Source organism: Propithecus coquereli, unplaced genomic scaffold (assembly GCF_000956105.1).
Source record: "Propithecus coquereli isolate 6110/MARCELLA unplaced genomic scaffold, Pcoq_1.0 Scaffold281, whole genome shotgun sequence".
Taxonomy (NCBI): domain Eukaryota; kingdom Metazoa; phylum Chordata; class Mammalia; order Primates; family Indriidae; genus Propithecus; species Propithecus coquereli.
This window is the reverse complement of record NW_012148408.1, coordinates 3,474,318-3,498,585: the sequence shown is the minus strand read 5'-3', so window position 1 is coordinate 3,498,585 and position 24,268 is coordinate 3,474,318. Positions and strand designations below refer to the sequence as shown.

Here is a 24,268-nt window from a genome sequence, read left to right as displayed (position 1 = left end):
CTGAGTTCCCACAACGGACGCGGCTTGCACTTAGACACAACACATTTATTCAACCAATATCTTGTTTTAACCTCACATTGCCCTGAGAGGCTGATCTCAGCCAGACCCACGACTTGGGAGGCACAAGGAAGCAGAGTGGTCTGCCAGGCCCATGCAGTTAAGGACAGGCCAAGGAAAGAATAATTATTAGAAAGGGTATGTCTAGGACATACCCAAAGTACTGCTTAATGCAAGTACTCCCATGAGGGCCCCTCTAGCCAAATACAAGCTCTGTAGCAGTGGTTCTCAACTAGGGGGGGATTTTGCCCTCCATGGAACATTTGGCAATGTCTGGGAACATTTTTGGTTGTCACAGCTGGGAGGGAAGGTGCTACTGGTGTCTAGTGGGTAGAGGCCACAGATGCTGCTTAACATCCTACAATGCACAGAAGAACCCCCCACAACAAAGAGATATCCGGCCCCAAAATCTCAACAGTGCCATGGTTGAGAAAGCTCTGCTCTAAATATCATAAACCTTTTCTCCTTCTCCCATCTTTGCTTGATCCAATTTCTTCTTCTTTTCCCAGGATAAGCAACAGATTCCAAATGATACTACTGGAATATGGGAACTTTGGTACAATGACGCACATGAACACTCAACCTTGTTTCCTTGTCATGAAGAAGTAAAACTCAAAATCAAGCCCCCACACATCTTTCATAGAATCTCCTTAGGTTTTTTGCATCGCTCCAGCTCTTAAAGGGGAAGACTTTCCTGATTTTGTTTTTTACAATTTGTATGCCATAGCGTGAGGTCGGGTGGGCAGGAGGAAGGAACAAGAGTGCCTACACACCTAAGGAACATTTTCAATACAGAGCATCATTTGATGAAAACCTGACATCTGCAATGCTTCAAAGTTACAGAATAGACTAGGTGGTGAATCTACCCTCCACAAGAAAAGGAGAGGGCATTTAAGAATCAGTTTACAGATTGCCTGTCAACAGGTGAGAGAGAGAGAGGGTCGGGAGCTAAGAGCTCAGGTGTTCAGGGCTGCTGCCAACAGAAAGAAAAACCAAGACAGCTATTAGCAGATCCGGTTTACAGAAGCTATCTGCACATAACTTTTCAGGAACACAACGTGTGAAGAAGCACTCCTATATCAGAATACGTTCAAGTCAAGATCACACCCAGGGCCACTAACATGATACCTCTCTTGGCCATTCCAAGCTTCCACAAAGAGAGTGCCAACTCACTTGCTTTAGGACTTTCCTCATGTAACTAAAATAGGCTTCCTTCTTCTTCCTTTTCTTTCTCCTGCTCCTCTTCTTCCCGGGGGCTGAGTTGGCCCACTCATACTTGTTTTTGGCTGGGAAACAAATTTCAGTCTTACTGTTGGGGAACCTTAGGCCACCCAAGCAAAAGAAGTACATGTTGAAGGCTTAACCCTTATGCCGCTAGCTCAGAGCACCGGTCATAGGCAAGTGTAGGCGCTTAAGAGGATTTTATAGGGAGAGCTGGAAGACAGTCTTTCCTAATAAAATTAGTGATTGCACCTGCAGAAAATGAAGGCTCTCGGAATCCTTAAGAGATATTAGGTGTAGAGTCTGAAGTAGGCTTGTGTTGCAATCCTGAAAGGAGACCAAGGTGGGAAACTCAAAATCTTAAGCTTTCGGCTGGGCACAGTGGCTCACACCTGGAATCCTAGCACTTTGGGAGGCAGAGGTGGAAGTATCACTTTAGCCCAGGAGTTTGAGACCAGCCTGAGCAATAGTGAGACCTCCATCTCTACCAAAAAAAAAAAATTAAGCTTTCTTCTGTTCTATCCCATATGTGGGATAGAGGCCACTCTGATGTAATGGCCATGAATTTATCAGGCAACACTCATTTCAGAAGTTATTCTTTTAATGGGCCTAACTCCAGATGTTTTTATTATGTGGTTCTTAGCCACTAAGATTTCAATTCAAAAAAACTAGGAGTGGGACCTGTATGTTGCTAAAGCATTCCAGGTGAATCTAATGGCCAGCCAGATATGAGATTCATTGATCTATAAAATCATCCTAAAGCAACCACACAAGATTTGGGGCTGGAGTAGAAGGGACAGCTATTCACAGACATAGTGCTTATGCCCTGTGTATTTATATTTGCATTGGAAGAGAAGTGCATCTCCTGAAAAGCAAGCACATACCTGGTTAAGCAGTAGCAATTAGGAACTCCAGTGACAAATCATGAATAGGAAAAACCAGGAAGTCACTGTGTCCACAAGACTGAACTTTGAGAAACTGTAGATAGAGAGGCTGTGAACTCCCTGCAATTAGTATTATCAGCTCAGCTACAAGGAAGTGACCAGCCCGACACGAACCAACAGATAAGAGGACACCAGAGAACCAGGGTGTTGGAGAAGGGGAGGAAGAACAGAGGTGGTGTTTTAGGGGGATATAGCACAGAGAGCCTGGCCAGGTGGCATTCACTCATTCAAAAATATTCAGGAAGTTGTGATCCCCTACTAAGTGCAAGGCCTATGGCTATGCATGGAAATAGTAATAAATTAGCCATAGGAATCATAAAATTCACACAGAGGAAAACCACAGGGTGATGAGAAGACTCACAGGCAACAGTTAGAAATCTCAGTCTGCTACAAAGGATGTGCAATAAATTATCTGCTTCTAATAATTTCCCTATTCTGAAGATAAAAGAAACAATTACACTAATATTAATAGTAACGCTAGCTTGTATTTACTCAGTGCTTAGCACCTGCTTTGAATTTTACAAAGCACCTTACAGACATCATCTCATTCATGGTTCTAACACTCAGACATGGGTTTTATCATCTTTATTCAACATGAGGAAACCGAGGCTTACGCAGATGAACTAATTTGTTCAAGGTCACATAGCTGGTAAGTTGCAGCACCAGGACTTGAACTCCAGTGTATCTGACACCAAAATTTTCATCAATATTTGTCCAAGTTAGGCCCCTTGCTCACCTGCAGCAGAATCTCCTAGGCTGCTTATTATAATAAAACCCATATCTCTAGGCCCCATCCTAAGCCTCTCTGGTACCTAAAGTTCAGGTACCACCGTGCCACCGCTGCCTCCTGAGTACAGGGGGATGCCACTCTGAACCAAATCCTCTTCAGGGAAGAAGAGCTAATTAGAGACCTGGAAAGGATGGGATCACTAGGCAGAAAGTGACTGTGACACTGTTAGGAGGAAAGTAAAGCCATGTTGAGAAGGTGGACCTCAAAAAGATCAGCAAAAATCGAGTTAGGATTCGATGGATAGAAACTGTAAAAGGGAGGCTGACTTGAGAAAAGCAGGATGCTTCTCTTTACCTGGTCCTGACCTTGGCTCTCCAGAGTGACTGCTACTCACTTCAACCTGGTCTTATCTTGCTGGGGTATCACCAGGTCCAAAGGACAAGCTCATAAATAGGGATAATGAGTAACAAGACCAGGAGATGGGCCAGTCGGGAGCTGGTTGGCACACAGGGCACAGAGTGAGTCTGGGCAGGGGCTCAGGACTAAGACTGAGTGGAAGGGAGTCGGGGCCTGTTCCCATGTGGAGACATCTGCAGGCATCCGGGAGGCCTGATGAGTCAAATGGCCCAGGTAGACCCACATGTTATAGCACATCATCGAGGGGACCTGGGCATTGGATGGGATGTTGGATTACACGCCTTCTGAGATCTCCTAGGTTTTGTTGATTCTACCTTGAAATAATTGAAACTTTCCCCCTGTATCATTTCTTTAGGGTTCCAGTTGTCAGAATTTGGACACAAGTACGGCTCCTAATATTTCTACCTCTAGATAGTCTGAAGAATTAACTCAGTTGATTAGAAAAAGCTAGAGGCCACACTATGCATTTTAATGTCATCTCATTTCAGGATCTTAACTCTAGGAGATGGGTATTGCTACAGCTTTCCAGTTCAGAAACTGAGAAATTCTGGCTGAACGGCAGGAGGAAAGGGGTTTGGGAGATCAAATTAGAAGATGTCACCTTAAATATGACATCACACACTTCCTGGAACATCAGTTCTATAGACACTAACTAAATACCGATGGTGGAGGATAATGCTACTAAGTGCTTGCTACTTTGTCAGGTGGAGGGAAGAAAGGGATTGGAATGGTTTCCTTCCAACCTTAACAATATCTCTTCTCTAACTTCTACTCTAAGCTTTTAGGAGAAAAAAGGGATGGAGAAGAGGATAATATCAGCCCCTCCATTAAGAAATGGGGCAGGAACGGAGGTGTTGGGGTCACCCAGAGAAGATCTAGGGTGCTCCTACCCCGTGCTTCCTCTCACCCCACTTCCTGCACTCTGTCTCACTGTGAGCAACCTTTTAACTGGATGAGCATGTTGGGTAGTGGAAACTCCCCATTACCCAAATCAGAAAGTTTAACTTCAGGTCTCAGCTCTACAGCTGCTTCACTTCAACCTCGTCAGTCAGCTGCTCTTCCTGGGACTCAGTCTGCCCATCTGTAAAGGAGGGTGTTTGATTATATGACCACTAAGATTCCTGAGAATCTTGCTACTTAAAGTGTGGTCTCAGGACTGGCAGCATCAGCATCACTTGGGAGCTTGTTAGAAATACAGAATTTCAGACCCCAGACCTACTAAATCAAAATCTGCATTTTTCACAAGATCCCTAAGAGACTTTTATGTATTTTAAAGCTTGAGACATTCCCCTTAAGACATCATCAATCCATGAATCAATTGTGATATGTCTATTTTCCCTCTCAAGGGTTCCTAACACACTCTCAAATTTTCTAGCTCTAGGATTACTTCCAATGGCCAGGATAGCTTGAGATTTAGTGATTGCCTGGCTTGGGGCTTAGGGAAAGGCCATATGGCACTTAAAATATAATAATACATCTACACAATCCATTTACTAATTAACATATTAATTATTTCACCTACTCAACTCAAGAAACACCTATTGGGCACCAGGCACAGCTTGAGGGGCTGGAGAGAGAAGGATGAGGAGGGTACGGTCCCTGCCCTAGGGAGTTTAGGGACATCCCTGGACAGCCAACTCCAACCCAGTGTGACAAGCACTTCTGTAATTAGTAAAGAGGATACATTCCAGTAAAATGTTTATAGTCAGAAACTATTATCACAAGCAGGAATAATTCCAGAGGCAGTTCCAGGCTGTGTCCGCCTCCACCATCTGACTCTGTCTTTCCTATGGCCTTAAATCTGGCTCCTCTGCCCACACAGAGGGATGAGTTATTGGGACCGTCCCTGTCTGGTGATTCACAGGATGCTGGTGATGGCTCACTTAAATTCTTCTCTATGCCCCAGTGATCAGAACTTGTGGTGTGATCTCTCCCTTAGCTCAGATGTCCTTAACGTGGGTACACAGAGAGGTTACTTCTGGGGATGGAAGGGAGGAGGGGGTCCATGTGCAAACTGTTCTGTGTATGTGTTTGATACATTTGTCTTAGGAGAGAAAGTCCACAAGTTTTCATCAAAGGATGATGAAACCTAAAAATCAAGTGTCCTGCTATTGTCCTCCTGCTGCCTGAGACCCTCCTAGTGGCAACTCCTTCCTTCTCTTCTTCCTCCTCACTCCCCTCCCTCTCTTCGGCTGACATCTCCCAATTTCCTCTGTGCTTAGTTTGATTAAAGAAAGCTCTGCCTGCGGTATCACGGTCATTCCAAAGAGCCAAGGAAAGCCTCCTGTCCCAATTCCACACTGTCACAGACAAGCAGAGCTGGACCACAGGAACAGTGGGGAAAAGAAATCCCTAGAACTCATAGCCAAGTCTTTAGCAATTGGCTGGCTGGTCCTCTGTCTTTAACAGCTAAAGGTGAGAAGATGAACTTTTAAAGTCACTTTCTGGACTTTCAGGGTGGCTTATAGCAATGAACGCTGCCATGAAAACACCCTTTCCTTTGTCCTGTAAGATATCTAGTGTCAGGTGGAGTGTGGGAGGAGGGAGAGGGGGCCCACAGGTAGGCAAAAGTCATCGATGACATCAGAGAGGCAACTGTTGGGTCTATTTTACTTACAAAAATTCAGGATTTAGAAACCATGGAGAGTATATATGCTATCTTTGATGTATCATTCTTTTTTTTTTTTTTTTTGAGACAGAGTCTCACTCTTTTGCCCATGAGTGAGTGCCGTGGCGTCAGCCTAGCTCACAGTAACCTCAAACTCCTGGGCTCAAGCAATCCTTCTGCCTCAGCCTCCCACGTAGCTGGGACTACAGGCACGCGCCACCATGCCCAGCTAATTTTTTCTATTTTTAGTTGTTTGGCCAATTTCTTTCTATTTTTAGTAAAGACGGGGTCTCGCTCTTTCTCAGGCTGGTCTAGAACTCCTGAGCTCAAATGATCCACCCGCCTCGGCCTCCCAGAGTGCTAGCATTACAGGCGTGAGCCACCGCGCCCGGCCTGATGTATCATTCTTAGTTCAAATCCAGCCTTATGCATTTAAGAGGAGGAAGTACGTTTTTGATTCTAAGACAGAATCCCAAATCATTTCTATATGGCTGTGAGTACACAATGAAGTTATTTTGCAACATTAATTTGCCTTTCTACTTCTGTTCTATAATAATTGGGCTTATATAGTAAATTTATAAAACGACCTTTGAACATGCTGTGTGACCACATGTTTTTCCTAGACTTCCTGTTTCTGTGTTGCTAGACTCAACGCTGAAAGTGCTGTCTTCCTTGGGTGCAGAGGTACAGGGGAAGGAGGGCAACACAGAAGCATTTTGGGAAAGTAGAATGGGAACAAACATTTCTGTGGAAGGGGGAGTTAGTTTTCATGGATAACTCAGAGCAGACCCTCTGCAGCTGTTGGTAACTACAAAAGGGCTTTCGGAACAGCAGCTTTGGTTCAGTGTAAACACACAGCGTGCAGGCCTGGCCCCGGGGAAAAGTAAACAAGCCCTGAGATCTGCTTCCAGGGGCACGAGATGAAACTGAGGTTGGACAATGCCTGATTTTCATGCAGAAAACCTACCAAGGGGAGAGATTTACCACCTCACATTACATGACCCATAGGTTCACAGGCCATTCCATATTCGTTTATTAAGCGTTTAAGAGCTGCACACCCTAGACACTGTGCTATTAGGGGCCAGAGTTACATCCAAGCACAGAACAGACACAGCTTCTAGCTGTCACAGCCCTTACAAACTAGTGAGAAAGGTAGACAACAGGCTCAAGTGCATTCAGTGCTGTAACAGGGACAGCACTTTCAGGATGCCATGGAGACATAGAAGAGGAACATCCAACTCTAACTTAGGAGATCACGGAAGCCTTCTTGGAGGAAGTAACATTGAGGCTGAGAGCTGAGGGATGAGCAGAAGTTAGCTAGGTTGTAGGAGTGAGGGGTGGGACAGCAGGCAAGAGAATTTCAGGCAGAGAACAGGATGTACCCTCTCTAGGACATATGGATATATATTTGGCAACTAAGCTAAACATCTAATTATTTTTGTTTTTAGAATTGCCTGTTCAGGCCTGGCACAGTGGCTCATGTCTGTAACCCCAGCACTTTGGGAGGCTGAGGTGGGAGGATCACTTGAGGCCAGGATTTCAAGACCAGCCTGGGCAATAGCAAGATCCCATCTCTATCAAAAATAGAAAAATTACCTGGGCATGGTGGTACGCGACTGTAATCCCAGATACTTAGGAAGCTGAAGCAAGAGAATTGCCTGAGACCAGGAGTTTGAGGTTGCAGTGAGCTACTATGCACTCTAGCCTGGATGACGGAGTGAAACCTTATCTCAAAAAAAAAAAAAAAAAAAAGAGCCTGTTCAGTTTCAAAGTATCTGTTAGTTCTTCAATTCTGGAAGGTCTGCAAATTTCTGATGTGACTTTCATTTGTAAGTGTTATTTGATATTTCAAAAATAAAAATTTTTATTTTAGAACACTTCCAGATTTTTAACTTTAAATTTTAAAATAACTTCAAATTTACAGAAAATTGGAAAAAAACCCCCTCAAAAAACGCCCATATATTCTTTAACTACTTTAGCAATTGTTAACATTTTGCTGCATTTGCTTTGTCTATTTATATCTATCTATATGTTTCCACACATCCTCCTAGCCCCTCCTCATGTTCTCCTTCTTCTCAGTATTATTATTTTTGTCATAGTTTGAGACATCATACCTTTTACTCCTAAATACTTAAGCAGCTATCTGCTAAGAATAAGGACATTATCTTATAGAACCTCAGTACAATGATCGAATTCAGGAAAACTGACATTGATGTTACACTACTATCTAATACACAGTCTGCATTTGAATTTCACCAGTTGTCGTAGTCATGTCCCTACGTTTTCCTGATTGGAGATCCAGTCCAGGATCATATATTGCCTTCTTCTTCTTCTTCTTCTTTTTTTGGGATAGGGTCTTGCTCTGTCACCCAGGCTCTGGAGTGCAATGGTACAATCATAGCTCACTGCAACCTCCAACTCCTGGGCTCAAGGGATCCTCCCACTTCTCCCACCTCAGCCTTCCGAGTAGCTGGGACTATAGATGTGTGCTACTATGCCTGGCTAATTTTTGTATTTTTTGTAGAGATAGGGTCTCACTATGTTGCCCAGGCTGGTCTCAAACTCCTGGCCTCAGTCTTCCTGCCTCAGCCTTCCAAAGTCACACATTGCCTTTAACTGTGCCTCCTTTAATCTGGAACAGTGCCTTAGTCTCTTTGTCTTTCATGCTATGGATATTTTTAAAGAGTACAGATCAGTTGTTTTGTAGAATGCCCCTTAATGTGGGTTGTTTGATGTTTCCTCATGGTTAGATTCAGTTTATATATTTTTTATCAGGAAAGTGATATTGTATCTTTTTCAGGAGATCACATCAGGAGGCTCATGGTGTCAGTGTGTCTCATTATTGCTGATATAGACTTTTGTTTCTTAGTCACCCAGTCTCTGGAGCGCAGTGGTACAATCATAGTTCACTGCAACCTCCAACTCCTGGGCTCAAGTGATCCTCCCACCTCTCCTACCTCAGCCTTCTGAGTAGCTGGGACTATGGACATGTTTTAAACTGTAACAGAAACATACATATCCAAATGTGTTTCTATTCAAATTGTATCACAAAGGAGACTAATAAAGAGCTAACCTGCTCTAAGTTATCTTGTTTGAATGCAGACCTCAGTGTTTAGTCTCGCTTGCCATCTCTGCATATATTTGAACTTTGTGTAAGTGTGTCATTGATTAATAGGATTGTAGCTGTACACTGGCCTTAAAAAAGCTGAATGTAAAATTGTACAAGTAATAAATTACTGCTTAGCCATGTGAATCAGAATCTCCTTGATACCATACAATCAAAACAACATACAAAAGTAAATTGGAATCCTGAGGCTGATTTAAGATAATTGTGAGTGCCACTGGATAGATTTGAGTTCATCAAAAGAGCCTCATTAGTCTCAATGTCTGATTTTATATTAAAAACGTATATAAAATTAATTAATAAAATGCCCTTTGCATATGTTGCATTTATGTTTTATATGTTGGGTTCCTGCATAGAATGTCAGTAAGAGTCTCTTATTTTGGCCATTTGAAAATCACATTGTATCCCACTATAGGTCCTATCCACTACATAATTTCTGCAACCTTCTCCATTATCTGCAGGCCTTGATGTTTCTTTTCCTAATATCTGAGATTTCACTCTAATTTCCAACACCCCCAGGGTTCAGGAAATACACATATATCATTAACCAATGGGTTTTTGGGTGTGGTTCCCAGATGCTCCAAAGTACACAAAATTTGAGATTTCCTTCTTTCATTTTTGAAATCCAGTTCTGTTGATGTTAAAACATAGCAATAGAAACATTTTAGGAATACAGTCACACTCTATGCAATCACCTGCTTGGCCACTGACTAACCGACACAGATGACCCAAGCATAGGACAATCCTACCTTATTCCAGAGTTCTTATTCCACGAATGAGGACACTGAGATCCAGACAGGTATCTTCTGAAGAAGGTAAACTGTTAATGGCAGTCAGACTGCAGCCCGGCTCTGCCTGTGCCAGGGGATGGGGTGGCTTTCCGATGGCAGAGGTGCTCCCTCGGGAGGTGACCAAGCTGCCTTCCTCTCTCTTGGCAAATGTGGGTTGTTGGCAGCTGACGCAGGCCTTGAGCAAGGTTCTTCAGTCTGGTTTACTCATCTCAAATTCAGCCACAGAGTTGAAGCCCAGCCAGGTCCTTGGAGGCCTCTAGATTTCCTAGCAGATTTTGCAATAGAAGATGGTCCTAACGGAAACACAGGACTGAAGAGGTGTAGATGCCTTAGAAATTCATTTATAATGTATTTTCACTGGGAAAATACATTCTAAGTTCTAAAAGATTTTTCTAAGCTGAACCAATGTATTAATAAATTGGAGACCACTTACAACTCATTCCATTCCATTGAACTTCATATTTATGTGTGCAAGGTAGTACAATAGCTACTTGGTGGATGCCATGGGGCTATCAAAATGTTTAAGACATAGTCCCATGCTCAAGAAGCCTACAATAATCCCGGAGAGATGGTACATAAATATATTTAAAACTTAACAGTAAGGTAAGGTAACGTCTGATGCATGCCCAGATGAGTGGAAGAGAACATGGACCACTGGAGAACGGAGGCAGTTGGCCACATCGCTGAACACTGGGGCTCCTAAGTCAAATGAACTGCCTGAAATTGCAGCTGCTCCACTTCCTAGCCGTGTGGTAAGTTCCTTGAGTTCTCTAAGGTGCTTAGAACAGCTCTGGTCATTTTTGGTGCCCCCAAAATGTTAGCTATTACCATTACCTCTGTCCGTGCTTGAACCGCCACTTCAAGGATGGGTAGGACGTGAGCAGAGGAGCAGGAGTAGGTTTCATAGAACAGTGACAAAGTCATAGTGAATTATCCTCGCGAAAAGCTCCACAAACGAATACTTTTGTAACTTAGCTGGCAACTACCGAGCAGCGGCGGGAGGTGGCCATCAGGAAACCAGATTCCACCAGCCTCCCGTCTGCAGCTCCCGCCGCCCGAGATCCCAGAGCTTGCCCCCAGGGGGCGCTGCCGCCCAGCCGCCGCAGGCCGGCCCAGAGCGCGCCCCCGCCGCCCGCCCCGCGCGTGCGCGCCGCCCAGGTGAGGAGGCGGCGGCTTGGGCCGCGGCGGGGGCGGGCTCCTCAGCGGGCCCGGCCGGCGGGGTGGAGCCGGAGAGGCCTGGGCGGGGCGGGGCCCTGCGAGACCAAGGCCAGAGGCGGGACCAGCCGCCGCCGTCTCCGTCTCGGTGTCCCGGCCCCCACAGCGCCCGGCAGCCGCGGCGGGAGGAGCGGAAACCGCCGGGTGCGCCCTGATCGGAGCCGCGCCGGCCGAGAGTGCGCCGAGGAGCGGCGGGGCGGCCTCCGTCCGACCCGGGCCAGAGCGGCGCGCGTCCCCTCCCGGCAGCCCCCCCAGCGCGGCCCCGCCCGGCCCCGCCCGAGCTCGTCGCGGGCCCCCAGCCCGGCCCCGGCCCGAGCGCGGCCACCTGAGCCCCTACGCCGGCGCCATGGCGGAGCAGGAGAGCCTGGAGTTCGGCAAGGCGGACTTCGTGCTGATGGACACCGTCTCCATGCCCGAGTTCATGGCCAACCTCAAGCTCAGGTGAGGGCGGGGCGGGGGCGCGACGCTGCGCTTTCCCGAGAGGGGGCGCCTCGCGGTGCGGCCGGACTCGCGGTGTGAGGGGCGCGCCGAGCACCGGGGATGGCGTGCGGCCGGAGGGCGGTGGCGGGCGTCCGCTGAGCTGGGTGGTGGGGCTTTCCCCAGAGAGGACGCCGCTGGGGTGCGGCCGCTTTGGGGTGCAAGGGGCGTGCCGAGCTCGAGGGCCGCGCTTTCCTTAGGGGGTGTCCCTGTGTGCTGTCTGCACTGGGGGTGGAAGGGGTACGCCGAGCCGGAGGGAGCGCTTGGGCCAGCGCGCCAGCCTGCCCTGCGCCAGGTAAGCGATGTGGGCGGGCCGGGTGACCTCATGGAAACAAAAGTAAAGACAAATAAAAACTTCAGAGAGAGTCGTGCTGGCCCCGAAGACCCTAGGAAGACTAGAGGGTTGTTTGGTTGTTTTGGAGAGAGGTTGGCATCTCATCCCGGTTTCACACTTGCTGCTTTTCTTCCATTCTTCTTCGTCTTTTTTTTTTTTTTTTTTCCTGGCATGGTTCCATCATATCATTCAGGATGCTTTGGAGTGATCCCTGAGCTGTCTGTTCCGGGACACTGGCTATTTTTTAGTTCCTCTCTAAACGTAATTAGACACGTTTCCAGACGTCGAAGAGACTGCTGTACTTGCCAGTGCCAAGATAAACTGTCTGAATTTGACAAGGCGTTCTTGGTTTTAGTCTTTTCAAGGAGTTGTGGATGGAGCCCTTGTGTTACTGACATCCTTGAGAATGTAGTCACAACTCAACGACCCAAAATGGGCTTCCAAGATGAATTTGTTTTAGAAAATCCGCTGCATGTGATTACTTCACCCCCCCCCCCCGCGCGCCCCCAGAGACAGGGTCTCACTGTGTCTCCCGGGCTGGAGTGCAGTGGCGGGATCATAGCTCACTGCAACCAATCCTCTTCCCTCAATCTCCTGAGTAGTTGAGACGGTTACAGGCATGCGCTGCCACTCCTGGCTAGTTTTTAAAATTTTTTTTGTAGAGATGGGGGGGGTCTCACTGTGTTTCTCAGGCTGGTCTTGAACTCCTGGCTTCAAGGGATCCTCCCACCTCGGCCTCCCAAAGTGCTAGGATTACAGGTGTGAGCCACCACGCCTGGACTTCACTCTTGATAGAGTAATAGGTAAACATCGTTTTAAAGTAGTTTGGCTTAAACATTACAGTAAGGAGTTTCAAAATAGCCGAGTTGTGCGGTGTGTGTGTGTCTGTGTTTCTGTTTCCTTGGAAGCTTTGGCCCCGTTTCTTATAAGATTTATAGCTACACATCACTCCTTAAGCTTATAAAGTGAAAATCAAAATCTAGATTTGGGTGCTTAACTAACCCTACTTCTCAATATTAATTACCTCAGTTAATCCTAATTTAAGAATTTTAAAAACTTGTTTAATCTTTGAAATTGCAAACCACATAGTCTTCATCTGCTCTTGGGCAGGTTTAGTTTTGTCCCAGAGCATAGAGCAGGAGCACAGACCTGAGTTCTACACCTGCCTAATGCAAACTGGCCTTGAGCTGGTCAAGGTGCCTGAGTTTCCTAATTTATAAAATGATGAGGTCTTTCAGTACTCATATTCTGTGATTCTAAATTTTGCAAGTGTAGGCAATTTCAAACTTGCATAGTATCTTTCCAAATAGAGTATTGCAAACTGAAGTAATATAATCAGATTTATTACATACACAGAGATAGGGTCTTGCTCTGCAACCCAGGCTAGAGTGCAGTGGCATCCTCATAGCTCACTGCAATCTCAAACTCCTGAGCTCAGGTGATCCTCTTGCCTCAGCCTCCTGAGTAGCTGAGAGTACAGGCACATGCCACCATACCTAGCTAATTTTTTATTTTTTTGTAGAGACAGGGTCTCACTATTGCCCAGGCTGGTCTCCAGCGCTCGGCCTCAAGTGTTTTCACTATTGCCCAGGCTGGTCTTGAACTCCTGGCCTCAAGTGATCCTCCTGCCTCAGCCTCCCAAAGTGCTGGGATTATAGGCATGAGCCATGGTGCCTGGCCAGAATGTTACATTTCTGATCAAAGTTTGGATGCCCAATTTTTTGTAGAAATTACCTCAAATATCAATCAAAATTACATACCTCTATATCTATACCTCTATAACCCATAACCACTACCATAGTGGTTAAGTGTCAGATTGTTGAGATTCAAATTCCAGTTCTACTGCTTTCTTGCTGTGGTCCTTGGGCAAGTTACTTAACTTCTCTGCCTCAGTCTTCTTATCTGCAGAATTTGGGGTTGTCCTGAGCATTAAGTGAGTTAATATATGTAACTTCAAAGATTAGTACCTGGGAAATTCGTATTAGCATTACTGTTTAAAGTTTTCCCAAGTGCATATAAAGCAGATAAAGGAGTAAGTTATATAGCAATTTTATAGATTAAGGTAGTTTTAAATTATTTGCATTTATTTTAAATTATTCACTCCCCTCCCCAAAAGAAAGCAGTTATGTGCTTTGAGAAATGCCTTTATAATTTAGACACTCTCACCTTATAATCATTTCCGTTTTTCAGAGATTAAATACATTTATTAAGTATATTCAGCATACAAGACACTATAGTAATAGTTGAATATAGAGTCATTCTTCTTAACCTCTATCTCTTACATCCAGTGAATACATGACATTAGCCGAATCTTTTGCAGAGTTTTTAGTATTTGAAATTGAAGGCTTAGAGTCTACCTGGGTTATATTAGTTTGTAGGACTACTCCTCTGCAGTAGAAATAAAACTTATATGGCTTTTTAAAAAGTAAATTGGGGCCACACATGGTGGTTCATGCCTGTAATCCTAGCACTTTGGGAGGCTAAGGTGGAAGAATCGCTTGAGGCCAGGAGTTTGAGACTAGTCTGAGCAAGAGTGAGACCCCATTTCTACAAAAAATAGAAAAATTAGATGGGCGTGGTGGCAGTAGTCCCAGCTACTTTGGAGGCTGAGGTGGGAGGATCACTTGAGCCCAGGAGTTCAAGGTTGCAGTGAGCTATGATGAGACCACTGCACTCCAGCCTGGGTAGGTGACAGAGTGAGACCCTGTCTCAAGGGAAAAAACAAAAAAAGGAAATCAGGGGAGGGCACTTTGAATGAATTTTTTTTTAAGACTTTAAGTCTCTAAGTATGAATCTCAAGATGGGTCATTAAGGTAAGCCTAACAACTCTTATGTGTATGGAAGAAAATACTGCAATTTAATTCTACTTTGTGCTGGGCACTCTAAAAGATAACGTGGGAGCATCCAAAGAAGTATAGGATGTGCCCCTTACCTCTCAAAGAGGTGACATGTCATTGGAGACAGGGAGAAAGGTGAAAATTTCTATTGATTTAAAGAATAGTTCAGGAAAACAATGTAAGAGTTAAGCCTTATAGAGCTTAGGTGATTATTTGCTAAGTATTTGTACAAATTGTTCTGGAATTCACGAGAGAGAGAGAGAGAGAGAGAGAGAGAGAGAGAGAGAGAGAGAGAGAGTCTGGAGGGCACGAGAAGGGATGTGGATGTCTGTGGATTGACCGCATGTGACAGGTGTGTGTGGGTGTGTCCACATGCTGTGAATGGGTCCCAAAGGATGGGTAGGATTTGTCTAGGTAAACATATGAGTGGAGAGCATTCCAGGTGGATTAAGTGGCATGAGTTGAGGTTGGTGGCGTGAAAGCTGGCTCTACTTCGGTGACAGTGATTAAGCTAAGTTGTCTGGAGGGGAAGGGGTCGATGTTGGGGACTTGTGGGAGGAATCATCACCTCTCATTAGCACAGCTCTTGGCTAATGCCCAGGTTTTTAGGTCCACCTTTACACCCATTCACTATGTCAGTCAGGATCCTGGATGTTCAGCTGTATATGTAGTATATATTTGTATGTATCTCATGTGTGTGTACTTGACGACTCTGAGAATTGGCTACAATTCTCATTGTACAGATCAGTGATTATTCATGACTGACATGTAAGTTAGAGTGGTTGTTTCCCTATAGCCATAAACACAGTCCCTTACCCTCCTCTCAAGATGTAAATCCTGACCCAGACAGGAGGCAGTCCTGTCTGATAGTCTGTTTTTCATATTATCCGGATGTCTCCCCGGATTATTTTAGTATTTAGCTGTATGAGCTCCTCGGCTCCTGCTGTTGTGTCCCTTAGATATTTTTTTCACTTTGCAGAAGGTGACTAGGAACCCACCACTGCAGATCCAGGTGCTATGATGTGATGTTGAAGTGTTTTTGTCTCCTGGAGTATCAGCGGTTGGGCCACACTGGATATATCTTTGTGGTTGTATGTAGGTGAAATTGAGCATGTCTGGTCTATCGGTGGATGCGGATGTGTGAGTGAAACTTCCTTGTGTACATGTACCTGATAACTCCTGCCCTGCCCAAGCTGTGGCTCCTGCTCTCACCCCTCTGGAATGTCCTGTCCTCTGCGTCCCACCTGGCTCTTTTGCAAGGTCTGCTTTCTTCCTTATGGTCCGTAACATACAATCAAGCACTTAAGGCTGCTGTTGCTTCAGAGGTCTATGTCATCAAAACTTGATTTTAGTTTTCTTGACAGCAGCATCTAGCATGATGCTGGGCACATAGTACATTCCTTTGTGACAACATTTTTTGTAGAAGGGAAAAAAGGAATGTTTCAATTACCTTTTTAAAGCTCTTGTGGCATTGTCCATTTAGAATTATCTTCTTATCTTGCCATTATTCAGGCCTTCTTTTTCCCTCTTGGAGCTAAAACTTGATTTTTGGACATCTGCCACAATTGGTGTAACTTTCCCCTTACTATTGTTATTTTTAAAAACTGATGTAGGCGTGTGCCTGTGGTTGGGGGTCTGGATGGTGCATGAGTAATGGGGTGATGTGTATTAGTGTGAGTTAGTATGTCTGAGAAGAAGCTTCAGTTTTTATTTCTTGCCCTTAGAATATAATCTACTAGTAAATTGAGGGCTGTCTTCCTTCCCTCCCAGAAGTCTCTTGCTGGGGAAGATTTGTTCTATTTACTTCTTTTTCCTTTTTGGTGGAGGTGGAGGTGGTGGTGGTGGTAAGTCCCTCATTCCATTTTTCAAGGGTCTGTGCCCAGGAGTGAGAGTCCTGTACAAGTACCCCCTCCTTTGTGGTCTGGGATGGTTCCTGCTGACAACCTTATTGACCACTTGGAGCCATGGCCACAGCATCTCCGCCATGTTCTGCTTTCTCTGTAGCCACTTCCTTTTTGGACCTCAAGCACTTTGGTTCCTTTTATCCTCACATGGGTCATTCCTTGAGTTCTTCTAGCATTAATGTCAGCTTTGCACCCTTTCTCTAACTGAGAGTCCTGCCAGGGCAAGCCACATGGAACATCTGGTCCTCTCTGTGCTTCTTGCTCTTCACTGAGCCATGCACGGGAAAGGAAGAATGCAGGCTGCTGCTCTGGAGCGGACTCCAGCTGAGGACAGTGTCCCTGAGAGATGTGCTTTCCATTTCACAGAATGATGAAATATGCGTTGGGCTTCCAGAGGTCCAGGTTCTTTATTTGTTATTGGTTCCTGTGTTGAGAATAAAGCATCTGCCTCAGCCTTATATGTTGGCTTCTTGGAAATTTCATTTTTCTTCCCCTCTTTTCTTACTATTTTCTATCTTCCATAAAAGCAGTCATCTGAAGCACCACAAATGCCAAAACTCCATGCAACTCCTCATTTTTAACCTAACACAGCATGGCTTTTATACCTTTCTTAAACTAAGGTTTCTCAACTTTAGCACTGTTGACATTTTGGTCTGGATAATGCTTTGTTGTGGCGGTCGTCCTGTGCATCGTGGGATGTTTAGCAGCATTTCTGGCCTCTACCCACTAGATGTCAATAGCACCACTTCCCTCTCATTGATGACAATCAAAAATGTCTCTAGAGGCTGCCACATGCCCCTGGTGTGTATGTGTGTGTGTGTGTGTGTGTGTGTATAATTGCCCCCAGTTGAGAACCACTGGCCTGGATTGTTCTCACTCCCTGGAATGTCCTCCTTCCCTCATCTTTGCCCTCATTCCCTGCCTGTCACACTCTTACTCATCCATCAAACCAGTTTTGAGAAGTCTTTCCCAATGCTCCAAAACAGGTTTAACTATACTCTTATCTGTGCCCCCAGGATACATGGACACTTGATCGTTAACTGTTAGAGAATTTATCATGTTATATTGTCATCTGCGTGCCTGCTTCCTCATCAACCTGTGAAATCCTCGAAGACAAATAGCCTGTCCAGGTTTTCTGGTGCTTTGAAACTTATTATGGTTGGGGGTGACCATCTTTAAGAAAAAGAATATAAATTATGAATGCAGAATGAGATACAGGGCTTTGGAAGGGGAAGGTGCAAGTGAGTAGCTGTGAAGCAAACATACCTCCGGTCCCTTTGTATTTTCTATCATGCTACAGAATTTGGCACCTCTGTGCTCACTGTATATCTTAAAGTGAGTAGGAAGTCCAGTGTTGGCTGATCATTCTTCCACCAGTGGAATTCTTAATTTTTTTTAAAAAAAGCATATAATTTTCTCAAAACGTTATGCTCATTTTAATACAACTTAATCATGGGAGAGCTAGTTATGGAATTAGTAGAAAGACAGTAAACAGGCACACATACACTCACCACACCACTTCTGTATTCTTTCTCTGTGGCTGTTTGGTCATTTGGAAAATTTGGTGGGACAAAGGGTTTCTCTTGCTTGCCAGGGGAAAAAAAAAATCAAAGATACCCTGGGTGGTCTTCAAGCAAATGTAAACCTGCAATTGGTTCAGAGCTCTAGTTAGAAATAGCTCTAGTTAGATTTATAGGAGAGGTGAATGGCACACTAAATCTTTTTGGCTTCCATGTGAAATTCTTTGGCAACCTCTTTTGGAGGCCTTTGGAATAGGACAGTTTGCTCTGTGCCTGTTTTGCACATTGGCTTCATATTGGGACAAAAATGGGAATTTGGGTTTTGGAGCTGCCATTTGGAGTGAATCACCCTACCGCCTTGTTTCCTTTCCTACTCTGTGACAGTTTTCCAAGACTATTTTTATTCAGGGTCATTTCTTGACCCTGGAGACTTCTGCTGAATTTAGTTCCCAAATAGAGCCAGATGTGGGTGGAATCAAGTACTTCGAAGCTGCTACTTGTTCATTTCATTACAGGTTCTGAAGGGTCTACTTCTGCATTCAAGAGATATGTCTTGACTTTTTGCTTAACTTTGGGACAGAGATGGTGGATCTGGTAAAGATAGAAATGTGCTTATTTAATGATCAATGTGTAAGCTATCTTCATTGTGAATTATCCTTATGGAGAGCTGTTCATTGATATTCTCACCTAAGTCTGAGCCAGCTCATAAAGATGAACCTTATCTCAAGGAGTGGCCCCATTTTATGACTCTCTAGTATCCATTGCAGTGCTGCCTTTGGGACAGGATTGGGTCGTTGCATCATTGCCCAACCACTGCCTAGTGGGGAACTTTACTGTAAACGGTGGCTTCAGCCCCACTGGGTAGATTACCTGTTGCTGATCCTCACTGACATGGCCTATAAAAATATCAACTATATTCATAAATGGGGTCAGAGGGTAGCAGCATTTTAAAATACACATTGGAAGCCTCTCCTGTATTGTTTATTGCATCCCTTGATTGAGGTGACAGTTTTATTTCCTGTGGGAAGCAGGCCTTTTTCCATTCAGCTGCTATATAATTACTGGTTAGGTCTCTTGAATAGCACAATGTTTCCCAAACTTCAGTATTGGGCATTTATGGGAAGGAGAGAAGGGAAAGCATGTTTTTAACAGGGAAGAATAGAAAGAGCACAGGCTTTGAGACCTGACTGACCAAATTCATATCTCAGCTTTACTTTTGCTCTTATTAGCATTATGATTTAAGCTTCCCTAAGCCTCATTTCCTTATATGTAAAATGATACTTTTCAGGATTATTGGGATGAAATCACATGTGTAGAATGTGCCTGGTTAGTAATTCCTGCACAACTAATGTTAACTCTCTCCCTGAACCCTTCCCAAATGGCTTTACCTCCCTGCCCTGACCCTGTAACTGCCGGAGAGCTGGCTATTTTCATGTCTTCCTTCCTTATGAAGACAAATTCATCTGTTTTGGTTTTGTTTGGGTGGGCCAAGATGAAAAAGGTTCTAGAAAGGATTTGAGTTGCCTAGTAGAGAGAGCAAGAGCATTGGAGATAGGCAGATCCGGACCTTGATCTTGTTTCTGACCATTTGCCACCATCTGTGTGGCCTTGGACTAGTTACTTAGCTTCCCTGAGCCTTGGTTTCTTCATCTGTGGAGATGATGTGTTATTGTGAAATTAAATTAATCTGTAAAACATCTAGGGTGGTGGTTGAAGCATAGTAGATACTCAGTGGGTACCCCGTTTCTGCTCAATCCCCTGGCCCAGCCCTGTGGACCGAAAGTGCCCATGCTACTCCCAATTCACTTTATAACTATCACCCCTAACATACAATCACATTCCCTCCAGGGCTGCCACTATTTAGTTTTTGAAAGTTGTTTTAAACTCTTTGGAAAAGGAGATCTGCTATTCATATTTAAAGCTTCCAGAATATTTTATTCTGCATGTCACTGTTCTCCGCTTTCATGAAGGTTGATGACACTGTCTTTTCTTTTTAAAATTTGTAACTCATTTCCTTATTTAACTATAGACCCTATATATTTTTCATATAATCTCCTGGTGTTAAAGCTAGAAACTACTCGAATTCTTACTGTGTTCTTAGCACTGAGTTGAGTGCTTTGGTGGCAGTTACTTTTTAAACAGTTACTCTTTGAGGGATAGCTTAACTGGGATTCAAAGGTACTTTAATAAATGGACCAATGTAAAGTGAAATATGATTGAGCCCAAATGAATAGTGCAGACAATCTATTTTTGTTTTAAGGGCTTCCTACAGAGAATAATCAACATAACCATATTTTTAAAAAAGAGAACTGGCGACAATATAATTAAGAGCTGTATATATGTATGTACTACAGTTCTGCAGGAATTCGGAAAAAGAAAAAAATGGGATTGGTAGTAGGTAAAAAATGCTCTGTGGAAGAGGCGGGATGTGAGCAGACCCTTGCTGAAGTAAAGATAGTCTCATTTGGAAACAGCCCTTTCTCCCTGCCTGTGGCCTGAGCCACCCTGGCCCTCTTTCCTTCTCCCTCCACTCACTCTCAGCATGAGTGGGCTAGCCATGCTGCTAGCCAGCTTCCATTGCTCAAAAATATTTTCCCCCACATCGCCTGCACTTTTTTTCGTTCCTGTCTTCTGCTGCCCCAAATTCTCACAACTAGAGATTGAGTTAGGTTATTAAGAATCCCCTTAGAAAGTCAAATACTTCTAATGCACCACAGGCACCCTGGTGTAAATTTGCTCCATCTGGTTAATTTCTTTCTCATGCCCCCATGAGATCAGTTAAAATGAAGGCCTGAGAATTTCATTTTTGAAAAATAAATCTGTAGCGTGTTACTCTTCATTGATGAGGCAGACATGGGGAGGGCCTGGTGACAGACAGGAGAGGGTGCCCAAAGAAAACTCGGTTCAGTTGAAAAATTTGTCTGTGGCTTATCTTTGGGCCTAGAAGAGGAAGAGGAAAGGGAATTTTTTTTTCTTCCTTTATTTCATGCCCAATTACAGAATTTTCAAGGCTTAGCACCCAGACTGTGTGTTGAATACTGCGGTCATGACATTGCGGGTTAAGGAGACATTAGTGAGAGCTGGGTGTGGTGGCAAGTGCCTGGTAGTCCCAGCTACTCAGGAGGCTGAAGCAGAAGGATCACTTGAGGTTGCAGTGAGCTATGAGGAAACCACTGCACTCCAGCCTGGGCAACAGAGCAAGACTCCATCTCTTGAAAAAAATAAAAAATAAAAATAAAAAACAAAACTAGTGCTGATATACTTCAGAAAAAGATGGAAAATCACCAGGCACCTGAAAGCCATGGGTTTGGGCCACAGGTGAGTGAGTGCTTACTGCACTGAAGGGGTGTTTGTGGTACAGGAAAAGGGCAAGCTTAGGAAACATGTAGGAAACGATGGGACTGCGTATCCAAGACTGTGTCTAAAATACGAAGAAACCAAGTGCGGTAGCATGCACCTGTAGTCCCAGCTACTCGGGAGGCTGAGGTGGGAAGATCGCTTGAGCCCAGGAGTTCAAGGCTGCAGTGAGCTATGATCGCACCTGTGAATAGCCACTGCACAACAGCCTGGGTGACATAGCAAGACCTCATCTCTAAAAACAGTAAAAAAAAGAAAGACTATAGTGATCCAGCCTATAAATCTAGTCATGGCTTTCTGCATTTCTTGGTAAAATAGAATGGTCTGTTTTTGGAAAGTAGATCATTTTTAAGAGAAGGTTCCAATAAGTGACTTCAATTGCTGGAGAAGGGAATCAAGAATATCAGCTAGTTCCTTCTTGATACTTTGCCCACCTTCCAGTCTCCTTGTTGTCCTAATCTCACCCCTGAAGATGTCCCAATTTATATTCCAGGCACAGCTGCTTGTGTGGGACCGGTTACCGTTATGAGTGAACAGGACTGCCTTCGTTTCCCCCACCTTTCTGCTCCTTGATGCACAATATAGAAATGGATATCACTTTAACGAGATAAAAGCATTAATTCTAGTAAAGCTATTTTACTTTAATAAAAAGATTATTTACTGCTGAATATACCTTTTTCCAAAGAGCCATAGGCCAGTTCAGGGCTCTAAAAAAACCTTCTGGAATAGGTCGAAAGACATACCAAGGAGCAAACACAGCTTTCCTTTCATTCCTCCTCTCCATATATCTCCCACAGTTATATTACTAAGTCTTGCGGGGAAAAACCAAATTATCACTTACTTTGTATGTACAATGTTCACATAAGCTATAGAAACAAATGAATTAGTCACCAAAAAAAATGGCTTCATCTAAAACAATGAAGCAAACACCAAGAGAAACTCAAACAATTTTTTTTTGCCTCTGACCACAAAGTCAGCTTTGAGTAACTTGTACAATAGAAGATCATCTGTAGTGAAAACGGGTGATCCCAAATGGTTCTATCTCAGACCACTGCTTTGTGTTCACTATAAAGTCAAGAAAAATTTTATAGTCAATTAAAAAAAAGACAAACCCGATGGAAAAAAAAAAAGCCTTACATTTATTTCGGATAAACTCTATCATTTGTCATGTTTCAGCTTTGGCTTTTATAGATATTTAGGTCATTTTAAGTTTATTACAAGAACAGTCTTTGATAATGAGGTTGAGTTAACCTGATTCTGCCATCCTATCCTGTATTCCTTATGATTAAGTTGAAAACCTTAAAAAAAATCAAAATGAAAAATCTCTAGACTAGTATAAATGTTAGCAAGTATAACTATGAGGAGTTGTTTATTACCTTCAACCTGTCTTATCAGTTTGTGTCCTACCTCCAGTCGCAAAGCCCTGAGGGCAAGTCAAAGTCTTATCTCCAAGGCTTATTTCTGGGCCTTAAGGACAAAATGTTTTCACCTCTGTCAATGAATGAATAAAATGAATGCATAGTATGTCTGTGTCTTTGATTCCTGGGCTGAGCTATACATGTATCATATTTTGTGTATATTTTTTAGGTATTTATATTATCTGATTTTTCTGTTGTAACTGTAGTCTTTGTGAAGATAGGAAAATGAAATTACCATTACTCTTGGAAAGAAATATATTTTGGGTCTTTGTGAAATGGTGGACTTCCCATTTTTCTTTTAAAAATGTATAGAACTCAGGCATATGAAGCCTAATACCATACAACAAACGTGGGGGGGACATACAAGGGCACTGTAATCTTGAGCAGTCTTCAGCTGCTGCTTACCTTAGAAAGTTAACCACATTTTTACCACACTACGAAATTTTTCACAGCATTGTGATGCTTTTATATAGGTCTGTATCATCTGTTGAGTGTCTCTAAGGGACGTGCTTTTATACAGTGAATCCAATGGCAAAGTTCATTTAGATCAGTGCTTTTTTAAAGTCTGCATTCTGTGGTGTCCTGGGCCATGCAGGTGCCTGAGGAGCAGTCTTAGATTCCAGGTAGGGGTGGAGTAGGCTTCAGGCCTGCTGTACTCTACTGCTTTCAACAGGGCAGCTCTGCTTCCACATATTAGGGTTACAAGGAATTTTTCATTTGGGAAAAAATGCTATCATATTGAAAACACATCTTGCAAACTACTGTTCTAGATTATCAATTTCCAGAGGGCTTTTTATCCTTGCAAACTACCAAAAAAAAAAAAAAAAAAAAGAAAGAAAGAAAAGAAAAAAGAAATATTTGCAGCCAAAATTCCTTTATAAGTAGCAGTGCAATATAAAATAATGAGCAAAGGAAGTAGTTCAGTAATCAGTAGACATGTATGGGATAGCTGTAAACATGGCTGTCCTGTTACATATACTGTACAACTTAAACAATATACTTTTGTTCTCTGAGTCTCTATGGCCCAGTCTTAAAATGGGACTGACTCCTACATTACAAGGTTATTACATCAAATGAGATAATAGGTAGGTTGTTTATCATTCTTAACACATAGAGGGCACTCAGATGTTCATGCTTTCTCGCTTTTGCTTCCTTAAGCAGAATATAAAGAACGTGATTTAATTTTTTTCTTAATGACTCAGATCATCCTAACCATAGTTATAAACAGCTGTTTTCATGTCCTTGGTATTTACTGAGATTTGTGTAATGTTTTGTTCCACACCAAATCGATCTAAATAATTTAACTTTTTAGAA

General features: G+C 43.7%; 1 protein-coding gene across 4 annotated transcripts in view; it reads left to right on the top strand.

Annotated features, from left to right (window-relative positions):
• The first annotated feature begins 11,168 nt into the window (after positions 1–11,168).
• Positions 11,169–24,268, top strand: part of MYO1D (myosin ID) — a 365,747-nt gene continuing 352,647 nt past the window's right edge. For 3 of the 4 annotated variants that reach the window (XR_001137662.1, XM_012648320.1, XM_012648321.1), the window contains exon 1: positions 11,425–11,548. Coding sequence is in view for 3 of the 4 variants with exons in the window: in XM_012648320.1 (XP_012503774.1) it covers positions 11,454–11,548 (95 nt within the window). In the remaining variant the exon portion in view is untranslated. Of the gene's footprint in view, positions 11,549–24,268 lie in introns of all 4 variants that reach the window. The other variant, XM_012648322.1, reaches the window with a different exon arrangement.